Source organism: Sinohyriopsis cumingii, chromosome 8 (assembly GCF_028554795.1).
Source record: "Sinohyriopsis cumingii isolate HCF-2022 chromosome 8, ASM2855479v2, whole genome shotgun sequence".
Classification (NCBI taxonomy): Eukaryota; Metazoa; Mollusca; class Bivalvia; order Unionida; family Unionidae; genus Sinohyriopsis; species Sinohyriopsis cumingii.
The window spans coordinates 61,212,320-61,224,617 of record NC_142968.1 but is presented as its reverse complement, the minus strand read 5'-3'; the positions used below and the strand labels follow the sequence as shown (position 1 = coordinate 61,224,617).

General features: G+C 37.0%; 1 protein-coding gene across 1 annotated transcript in view; it reads right to left on the bottom strand.

The window, feature by feature from the left end:
• The window catches only part of LOC149793660 (uncharacterized), a 52,672-nt gene extending 40,611 nt beyond the window's left edge, over positions 1 to 12,061 (bottom strand). The window contains exon 1 of the mRNA XM_089966448.1: positions 11,974 to 12,061. Coding sequence (XP_089822574.1) covers positions 11,974 to 11,984 — 11 coding nt within the window. The 5' untranslated portion in view covers positions 11,985 to 12,061. The remainder of the gene's footprint in view (positions 1 to 11,973) is intronic.
• Between the last annotated feature and the right edge of the window lie 237 nt (positions 12,062 to 12,298).

Here is a 12,298-nt window from a genome sequence, read left to right as displayed (position 1 = left end):
GTTCAAAAATTTGCATAATTGTAATGATGCTATAAATAGCTATAATCAAGGAAATGCTCAACGACAAAATGGATGTGACTAAAAGTAACGCTAAAATGACGAAATTGTCCCAGAATTTAAAGGAAAATAAACATATCCCCGAAAATTAAGTTACAATGGTTTAGACTAAAATGGATAAAATTAGTAACTACTTACAATATCAACTTCTGTGACGATCGTGAATAAATACCTATGTATCTATAATCAGCTGAAATTCCTATGAAATCCCACTATCTATTTATAGCTCCAACTTGTGGGTTTTTCCTTTGGAAAATCCCACTATCTTTTTATAGCCTCAGATTGAGTGACGTTCCTGTTTATGAATTCTAGTATATATGTATAGCTGCAAAATGTGGAAATCCCCAAGTCGATATTTATAGTCTCAAAATTTCCAGCGTCAGTGACGTCACTGTACTGAACACTAGGAGATAAATGTCAACAGTGTTGCAAGTGGCTGACCTGAATACACGCTACTGCAGGTAGGTAGGTAGAGTGTATCTGATAGGGATAAAGTGAGTTTTTATAGGGACAAACAGAGACCAATACACATACACACACACACACACACACACACACAACGTACGCGCGCAGACATACGCACACACACACACACAACGTACGCGCGCAGACATACGCACGCACACACACACACACACACACACACACACACACACACACACACACAGGGAAGAGGAAAGAACAAACCCCAAATATACTATCAATACAGAAGGGAGATAACACAAACCCCAAATAAACTATCAACACAAACGTACGCGAACGCATACAAACCCCAAATATACTATTCACACAACGTCGCTAACGCATACAAACCCCAAATATGCTATCCACACTCGGGAGGAAGAAGAAAAAACAACCAAATATACGATCTACACAACGTACGCGAACACACACACACACACACACACACACACACACACACACAGAGGGAAGAGGCAAAAACAAACCCCAAATATACTATCAACACAGAAGGGAGATAATACAAACCCCAAATAAACTATCCACACAAACGTACGCGAACGCATACAAACCACAAATATACTATCAACACAGAAGGGAGATAATACAAACCCCAAATAAACTATCCACACAAACGTACGCGAACGCATACAAACCCCAAATATGCTATCCACACTCGGGAGGAAGAAGAAAAAACAACCAAATATACGATCTACACAACGTACGCGAACACACACACACACACACATACACACACACACACAGAGGGAAAAATAAAAAACAAACCCCAAATATACTATCAACACAGAAGGGAGATAATACAAACCCCAAATAAACTATCCACACAAACGTACGCGAACGCATACAAACCCCAAATATACTATTCACACAACGTCGCTAACGCATACAAACCCCAAATATGCTATCCACACTCGGGAGGAAGAAGAAAAAAAACAACCAAATATACGATCTACACAACGTACGCGAACACACACACACACACACACACACACACACACACACACACACACACACACACATACACACACACAGAGGGAAGAGGCAAAAACAAACCCCAAATATACTATCAACACAGAAGGGAGATAATACAAACCCCAAATAAACTATCCACACAAACGTACGCGAACGCATACAAACCCCAAATATACTATCAACACAGAGTGAAGAAGAAAAAGTTTTTTGAAAGCACCTAAGCCCTCACCTGCAATGACCAACTCTGCCAAACACCTACACCCCACCCCCTCTCCCAACACTACAAAACCCATTTAACCCGTTATTTTATGGCATCAGTGTGTGATTTAGGAAACATCAAGACACAAAATGATGGATGAATAGACTGACTATTGTTTACCGACTTGCATGCCTAAAGAGCGTGCGTGAAGGAAAACATCCTTCCATTTCAATTCTAACTAAAACATGATCCAGAGGGATAGAGAGAGGTGAAAGAGCACAATTTCATAAAGTGTGAGTAAAAACAAAACACGCCATCCTTATTATACAATGTCAAGACCAAGAGACACTTACGTTTTCTTTCTGGTCTATTCTCTTTTAGAAGGTAGTATGAAATTTCACATCAGGGCCAACGCATCGGCTCACATTGTCAATTTTTCCATTTCCATGTCTTTACTGGCACAAGTTCTTCATCATCTTCAATTTCTTCTTCTTCTGAATCCCTCTTCTCTGTTTCGTCTTGTTTTTGTTTCTTCTCTTTTCTCGTAGGGCACTCTGAATTCCAGTGTCCTTTCTCCTGACAACGATATTAGGTATCTTGACTTTTGTCTCTCTTTCTTAGACGAAGCAGGTATTCTGGAGACAAATACCCATTTACCTTTGCAGATATAGCAAACTTCATTAGCACTTACACACTTTCGTATGACTCTCATCAAATCAACGATCAAAAGAGTAAGTTTTGTTGCCACTTTCGCATGTGAATTATGCTTTCGTATGACTTTTAGCAAATATTTGACCAGCAGGTCGATCTGTGCTGACTCTTCCATCTTCTTGATCGTTTGAGAGCGGAATGAATACTCTGACGCTAAGACACTCTCCTTATATACAGGGACCTGCTGCGTATGAAACCTAGTCAAATGTAATTTTTCAATAAGATGAAACGATTTCATTGAGGAAGTAAAAAGCAATGATGTACCGTATCGCCTCACACAAAACCTGAAGTGTTAGTTCAAATCCGTGTCAGCAATTTCGAAGACGACATAACTGAGCTTTAATCAATGCTCTCCAATTATGCCACAAAACCACGAGTCCTGATTCACGCCAAAAGAAATTTCGTTCGGTCCATAAAAAATAGTATCATATCTGAGAAACGCAAAAAGGAACTTCCAGAAAACTGAGAAAGACGGCTTACACCTACAACGTAAATGTATGAGTTCAAGTAGTGCGTAAAACTTAGTCAAATTAAATTTTTATAGTCAAGACGAAACGATCTCTTTTCGAACAAGAAAGCAGACACCAAGCGACAATGGCGATACGTGTCACACAACACTTTTCAAAATGTATATTATCAGAGGTTTGTTCTAGCGATCTGCACGGTTAAATTAAATATTGATGTATTTTGCAATAAGACGGACACAATTTCCATGGGATCGCCCATGGTACGAATGTTCGTGCATTAGTTTAATTTTTAAAAATATTTTTTTATATAAATCGCTTATAGGATAGACCCAGTAAAGCATGGCCATTCTCGTCACTGTCTGAATAGCTACTCAAGTCAATTCGAAGCGAACGCGGTAAGAAAATAAGTATAGCCAATGAAATGGCTTACAACGGGTGATGCATTGTTTTGTTCTAGGACTGTGTGGCATAATAATCCCTATGTTCTTGCGTTGTTACCATTACAGTGCAGACAGACTGAAATGTGAACTTACAAGCCCTCTTTGTGTGTGTTGTACCATTTCCTCTTACCACATCAAAATACTGAGCGTCACAGTATTGGTTCGCGTTTTCAAACTGACCATTTTTTTTATATCTCACTTAAACATTTCGACATAAACACTCACACTCACATCGGTAGAGTCAGAACAGACGTGTTACAGTATTGCGGGGCATGTTATCTTTTCGTTTTCAAACTAATAAATTTGGGGCTTGTATGAAGTAAAGAACCGAAAGTACAGTGAAACTCAAGGATGATGACCCAATCTGTCTGTCTATTGATGCGTGTATTTACTTAAGAAGAAATATGACCTCTAAAACACAAAGAGATACGGCAAGCATGATTAGATCAAACACAACGATGTTTTCCTTCACGCCCGTGTAATTTAGAGTTTCAATCGTCTTTGAAGACAAACTTGGTCTCCTTTTGTAGGGCTTGAAATAATAAAAGAAACTGAAAAATCTTAAGCACTTTGCTATAGATAATTTCATCAACAGACTAAACAACATAAATACCGTTACAACAATAGAAAGCCTTAAATCTTCTATCGAAAAGAAATGTATGAAAAAAATTAAAGATTAACGATAACTAACCAATGAAACCGAATTTAACAAAGGCAATGACATGTGAAGAAATGCCTCTCACTTTGGAAAGGTAGGCGAATGTACTCTGTCATGCACCATCAACTTGAAAAAAAATTATAAACAGAGAGAAACCTGAATTCAAAATTCAGTTGTTTTTTTTTTTTTTTTTTTTTCCTTCAAAATTATTTCGTTTCTTTTTTCTTTTTTTTGGAACAAATCTAAGCACTAATATAGAGTGGAAAAGGGAAAATGCACATACAAGCTTTGATATTTCTGAAAAAATGAGGGGATATTCCTAACGTTCATAACCACCTATATATGCTTGGACTTGTCTGTGACTTATCCACAAAACAAGATGTACATATTTCTGGTCAAGCTGCAAGTGTGTGCGTGTTTTTGAAAATGGTAAAAACTTGGATATACAATTTTCTCGTGACACTTATAAAGTGAAGAGTCTGTGCAAGTGTCAAAAGCCAAAGTCATATAAGTTTTGTATTTTGTACGGCTTGTAAAGATTTCCACTTTAGGAAATGTGAAGTATCACAAGTTATTATCACAAACAGAAGTGGAACATAGGGGCTTGCAAGAAAGAAAATAACCCAGACAGTTGGTGTCATCAAGAGTGCTAGAGACGGTACCCGAACTTGCTTGCTTGCTTACTTGAATTAAAGTGATTTTCGCTCTAATGGAGCATGTATCACTGGTTTAATAACGCACCGCGTGATTTTTAATTACTCCTGGGGAATGAAAGAGAGCCTCATCCCCCAGGCTTTTATGTACTCACAGACTATTTTTAAATTTAGCCACTCAGGTGTAGGACTAACTAGTCCTTAACAACCTGACTGAAAGGCTTTACACATGAGTGGGAATTGTCTCACCACACACTCATTTTTCTGTCCGAGCGTGGTAAAGGAGGAAAAAGGTGCTCAGCAAGACAGCCATGGATGTTAAGTACTCACCAAAACGCTAGCCCGTACTTATTTCAAATCAAGTCCTGTTTTTTGCTAATCGACAATAATAAGTACCAATAATGTGTTAACCACCTGTGCAATTAGTTCAAATCTAACGAGTCTGTTAAATTTCCTAACATATCTGTCTAATATTAGTTCTTAGTGTACATAAAAATAGCCATACTGATCTTTTTTAAATTATTATGTCTAAGCGACATATACCAGTTTGGTCACTGTTAGGTTTAAAAAGTTAAGTTTATTGCAGTGTTCCAATGGGTCAAGTTTGTTTCGAGAATAGTTTAGTCAAGGAGGGATACCAAGCCAAATATGGTTCCCTATTTAATAAAAAGCAATCTTTTGGAGCCCTAAAAAAGTCTGTTTTTTTCTGTTAGAAGGTAACACGTCTCTCTTTTGCTTTCACGTTCTTTCCCGCACTCCTAGTCACATGATTCTTGATATCAGGAAATGCGTAGCCATGATGGGCGGTAATGTAAGCAGCGGCTTCTACCAGTTGACTGAGGGGGTATCCAGTGTAGGTTTGTCTGTAGAATTGGGGAAGAACTCTGACCCCTAAGCCCCATTGAGAAGGTCTTGGTTTAAAGGTGTCTAGAGATCTGTAGGCAACTTTATAAGTGTCACGAGAAAATTGTATATCCCATTTTTACCATTTTCAAAAACACGCACACACTTGCAGCTTGACCAGAAATATGTACATCTTGTTTTGTGGATAAGTCACAGACAAGTCCAAGCATATATAGGTGGTTATGAACGTTAGGAATATCCCCTCATTTTTTCAGAAATATCAAAGCTTGTATGTGCATTTTCCCTTTTCTACTCTATATTAGTGCTTAGATTTGTTCCAAAAAAAAAAAAGAAAAAAGAAACGAAACAATTTTGAAGAAAAGAAACAACTGAATTTTGAATTCAGGTTTCTCTCTGTTTATAATTTTTTTTCAAGTTGATGGTGCATGACAGAGTACATTCGCCTACCTTTCCAAAGTGAGAGGCATTTCTTCACATGTCATTGCCTTTGTTAAATTCGGTTTCATTGGTTAGTTATCGTTAATCTTTAATTTTTTTCATGCATTTCTTTTCGATAGAAGATTTAAGGCTTTCTATTGTTGTAACGGTATTTATGTTGTTTAGTCTGTTGATGAAATTATCTATAGCAAAGTGCTTAAGATTTTTCAGTTTCTTTTATTATTTCAAGCCCTACAAAAGGAGACCAAGTTTGTCTTCAAAGACGATTGAAACTCTAAATTACACGGGCGTGAAGGAAAACATCGTTGTGTTTGATCTAATCATGCTTGCCGTATCTCTTTGTGTTTTAGAGGTCATATTTCTTCTTAAGTAAATACACGCATCAATAGACAGACAGATTGGGTCATCATCCTTGAGTTTCACTGTACTTTCGGTTCTTTACTTCATACAAGCCCCAAATTTATTAGTTTGAAAACGAAAAGATAACATGCCCCTCAATACTGTAACACGTCTGTTCTGACTCTACCGATGTGAGTGTGAGTGTTTATGTCGAAATGTTTAAGTGAGATATAAAAAAAATGGTCAGTTTGAAAACGCGAACCAATACTGTGACGCTCAGTATTTTGATGTGGTAAGAGGAAATGGTACAACACACACAAAGAGGGCTTGTAAGTTCACATTTCAGTCTGTCTGCACTGTAATGGTAACAACGCAAGAACATAGGGATTATTATGCCACACAGTCCTAGAACAAAACAATGCATCACCCGTTGTAAGCCATTTCATTGGCTATACTTATTTTCTTACCACGTTCGCTTCGAATTGACTTGAGTAGCTATTCAGACAGTGACGAGAATGGCCATGCTTTACTGGGTCTATCCTATTGGCGATTTATATAAAAAAAATATTTTTAAAAATTAAACTAATGCACGAACATTCGTACCATGGGCGATCCCATGGAAATTGTGTCCGTCTTATTGCAAAATACATCAACATTTAATTTAACCGTGCAGATCGCTAGAACAAACCTCTGATAATATACATTTTGAAAAGTGTTGTGTGACACGGATCGCCATTGTCGCTTGGTGTCTGCTTTCTTGTTCGAAAAGAGATCGTTTCGTCTTGACTATAAAAATTTAATTTGACTAAGTTTTACGCACTACTTGAACTCATACATTTACGTTGTAGGTGTAAGCCGTCTTTCTCAGTTTTCTGGAAGTTCCTTTTTGCGTTTCTCAGATATGATACTATTTTTTATGGACCGAACGAAATTTCTTTTGGCGTGAATCAGGACTCGTGGTTTTGTGGCATAATTGGAGAGCATTGATTAAAGCTCAGTTATGTCGTCTTCGAAATTGCTGACACGGATTTGAACTAACACTTCAGGTTTTGTGTGAGGCGATACGGTACATCATTGCTTTTTACTTCCTCAATGAAATCGTTTCATCTTATTGAAAAATTACATTTGACTAGGTTTCATACGCAGCAGGTCCCTGTATATAAGGAGAGTGTCTTAGCGTCAGAGTATTCATTCCGCTCTCAAACGATCAAGAAGATGGAAGAGTCAGCACAGATCGACCTGCTGGTCAAATATTTGCTAAAAGTCATACGAAAGCATAATTCACATGCGAAAGTGGCAACAAAACTTACTCTTTTGATCGTTGATTTGATGAGAGTCATACGAAAGTGTGTAAGTGCTAATGAAGTTTGCTATATCTGCAAAGGTAAATGGGTATTTGTCTCCAGAATACCTGCTTCGTCTAAGAAAGAGAGACAAAAGTCAAGATACCTAATATCGTTGTCAGGAGAAAGGACACTGGAATTCAGAGTGCCCTACGAGAAAAGAGAAGAAACAAAAACAAGACGAAACAGAGAAGAGGGATTCAGAAGAAGAAGAAATTGAAGATGATGAAGAACTTGTGCCAGTAAAGACATGGAAATGGAAAAATTGACAATGTGAGCCGATGCGTTGGCCCTGATGTGAAATTTCATACTACCTTCTAAAAGAGAATAGACCAGAAAGAAAACGTAAGTGTCTCTTGGTCTTGACATTGTATAATAAGGATGGCGTGTTTTGTTTTTACTCACACTTTATGAAATTGTGCTCTTTCACCTCTCTCTATCCCTCTGGATCATGTTTTAGTTAGAATTGAAATGGAAGGATGTTTTCCTTCACGCACGCTCTTTAGGCATGCAAGTCGGTAAACAATAGTCAGTCTATTCATCCATCATTTTGTGTCTTGATGTTTCCTAAATCACACACTGATGCCATAAAATAACGGGTTAAATGGGTTTTGTAGTGTTGGGAGTGGGGGTGGGGTGTAGGTGTTTGGCAGAGTTGGTCATTGCAGGTGAGGGCTTAGGTGCTTTCAAAAAACTTTTTCTTCTTCACTCTGTGTTGATAGTATATTTGGGGTTTGTATGCGTTCGCGTACGTTTGTGTGGATAGTTTATTTGGGGTTTGTATTATCTCCCTTCTGTGTTGATAGTATATTTGGGGTTTGTTTTTGCCTCTTCCCTCTGTGTGTGTGTATGTGTGTGTGTGTGTGTGTTTGTACGCGTACGTTGTGTAGATCGTATATTTGGTTGTTTTTTTTCTTCTTCCTCCCGAGTGTGGATAGCATATTTGGGGTTTGTATGCGTTAGCGACGTTGTGTGAATAGTATATTTGGGGTTTGTATGCGTTCGCGTACGTTTGTGTGGATAGTTTATTTGGGGTTTGTATTATCTCCCTTCTGTGTTGATAGTATATTTGGGGTTTGTTTTTGCCTCTTCCCTCTGTGTGTGTGTATGTGTATGTGTGTTTGTTCGCGTACGTTGTGTAGATCGTATATTTGGTTGTTTTTTTCTTCTTCCTCCCGAGTGTGGATAGCATATTTGGGGTTTGTATGCGTTCGCGTACGTTTGTGTGGATAGTTTATTTGGGGTTTGTATTATCTCCCTTCTGTGTTGATAGTATATTTGTGGTTTGTATGCGTTCGCGTACGTTTGTGTGGATAGTTTATTTGGGGTTTGTATTATCTCCCTTCTGTGTTGATAGTATATTTGGGGTTTGTTTTTGCCTCTTCCCTCTGTGTGTGTGTGTGTGTGTGTGTGTGTGTGTGTGTTCGCGTACGTTGTGTAGATCGTATATTTGGTTGTTTTTTCTTCTTCCTCCCGAGTGTGGATAGCATATTTGGGGTTTGTATGCGTTAGCGACGTTGTGTGAATAGTATATTTGGGGTTTGTATGCGTTCGCGTACGTTTGTGTTGATAGTTTATTTGGGGTTTGTGTTATCTCCCTTCTGTATTGATAGTATATTTGGGGTTTGTTCTTTCCTCTTCCCTGTGTGTGTGTGTGTGTGTGTGTGTGTGTGTGTGTGTGTGTGTGTGTGTGCGTGCGTATGTCTGCGCGCGTACGTTGTGTGTGTGTGTGTGTGTGCGTATGTCTGCGCGCGTACGTTGTGTGTGTGTGTGTGTGTGTGTGTGTATGTGTATTGGTCTCTGTTTGTCCCTATAAAAACTCACTTTATCCCTATCAGATACACTCTACCTACCTACCTGCAGTAGCGTGTATTCAGGTCAGCCACTTGCAACACTGTTGACATTTATCTCCTAGTGTTCAGTACAGTGACGTCACTGACGCTGGAAATTTTGAGACTATAAATATCGACTTGGGGATTTCCACATTTTGCAGCTATACATATATACTAGAATTCATAAACAGGAACGTCACTCAATCTGAGGCTATAAAAAGATAGTGGGATTTTCCAAAGGAAAAACCCACAAGTTGGAGCTATAAATAGATAGTGGGATTTCATAGGAATTTCAGCTGATTATAGATACATAGGTATTTATTCACGATCGTCACAGAAGTTGATATTGTAAGTAGTTACTAATTTTATCCATTTTAGTCTAAACCATTGTAACTTAATTTTCGGGGATATGTTTATTTTCCTTTAAATTCTGGGACAATTTCGTCATTTTAGCGTTACTTTTAGTCACATCCATTTTGTCGTTGAGCATTTCCTTGATTATAGCTATTTATAGCATCATTACAATTATGCAAATTTTTGAACACCCCAGCAAGATTTCAGGTCTTGGTAATGCTTTATATATAAATCTCACGCTTGTACTAGTGTATGTATGTTTCTGTCTCTGTTGTGTTTGACCCTCTACCATCATTGTTCCTAGACAATCCCACCATGTTCAATTCCCCTTGACGCTATACAGACCCACCATGTTCAATTTCCATATGTTCAATTCCCCTTGTCCCTAGACAGACCCAAACTCTATTCCCATGTTAATTTCCCCTTGTCGCTAGACAGACCCACACTATAGTTCCATGTTAAATTCCCCTTGTCGCTAGAGTGACCCACGATTTTTCTCCATGTTAATTTCCCTTGTCGCCAGATTGTCCCACGATTTTTCTCCATGTTAATTTTCCCTTGACGCTAGAGTTGCCCAAGGGGTCTTGTAATGCTAAGTCCCATTGTCCCTCTGGTGGGCCACTTAACTACTAATAAATCATATTTTATCTTTCTCATATAGTATTATATTTAAACTCCCAAAATTATCGCCTGGAAATATTACAAGAAAAGATTATCTATCTTCTCATTTATTCTTTCTGTATATCTATATTATGTATATTATTTTCAACATACTTGATTCTTTTAAGAGCTCACATCCCAAATTACTTTATTATGTTTATGTCAAATCTTAAACCATCTGATATATCTAAATTAGATACACCCACCACCTTCCTAGAACTAACTGTATTAGAATCATAAAATAAAGTTATTATTATTATTATTATTATTTTACATACATATAAACGTAAATAGTTTACCCATTTCAATTTGTGACCGCCGGCAGTTTGCATCTATACATTTTGATTCAGGTATGTGATTCTTGGTTTCATTCAAAGTGCAAAGTGATAACAAGCAAAGACTTTAAGACCTGGTCTTCCATTGATGAAGGATACATCTGTCGTCAGTGTCGTTTGTTAGGAGGTGAATGTGATTACTTGATGGGTATCACACGACTTCAAAAAGTAATGAATAATTTTTTAAGGATTTAATTGTTTATTTTCTGAGGCTATTCGATAAGTTTCTCCCAAACATTTATAATGGTCCTATTATTAGACTTGTAATTATATAACCTCGATTTCAATTTCTTGCAACTTTTCAGGACACCAAATATATTTTTGATTGTAATGATCTGTAATTTTAGGAATCTGTAAAGTTACTGAGACTTACTGAAATTTGATTTTTAGTCTATGTGTTTACTTGCTTAAATATAGTTATATGTGTACATGTCTTGTATTTATTATTGCGGAATACATGTTGGATTGTTTCGTTTTAATCAATATATCTACTGTTTAAAAATTATAAAATTACCAGTATATTAGATATCTGGTTGACATGAACTATTTCATTTGTATTGGTACATTTATTAAATTTCATTTTGATCTTTAAATAATGAGAACCAACATTTAGAAAGTTTCTCAAAGACAAGGGTACAAATAAGTTAACAGTAAGGTCGACAAATGGTAAAATCACTATACCAAAGACACCTTCAGGAGGGAAAAAAACTCCCCAGAGAAAAAGGATGAGATCTGAGAGTAGTCCGACTAGAACAAAATAATAAAGGTGGACAGTCTTAGTAAAGAATATATATATATATATATATATATATATATATATATATATATATATATACACACACACACACACACACACACACACAGATGTTTTGACAATATTTGAATTAAAGCGTATTATGTGCACTAATAAAACAATATCACAATCACATTTGTTATTTATAATTTATGTATTTAATTCCGTACAATAAAAATTATAATATTTAATGTACATTACTATAATTTCTTTGGCAATATTCTTTTTTTGTCCTCATTACTGTCCATTACAGTCCATTACTGTGTTTAGGGAGACCCTAACAACTCGGGATTCCGAATTGTTGCGTTATCCTAAGTTGGAGCCCAACATCAATAACCGAATTTGCCTTTGCGCTCATACTTGAAAATATATACATACCTATACTGCATAACATCATTCACATGACTCCTGGGGATCTTTTTAGTGAGACACTATAGTTTCCCCTTTAAAGATGCATATAACCTTGTTATAACTTCCGAAATAATTAGCGATTTTAATATTACAATTGTTTCCGGGTCATAAGTCCAAATTACATTGTCTTGGTAAACACCGCCAAGAACTACTAAAAAGCACTAAGAACTATTTAGAAGCACTAAGAGGCACAAAGTGCTAATAATTGGGCACTAAGAACATTGTAACACATTAAATAACTCAAGAAAACATACATAGTACTAGTCTGGTTCCCTGCTTAGTATGCTCCCTG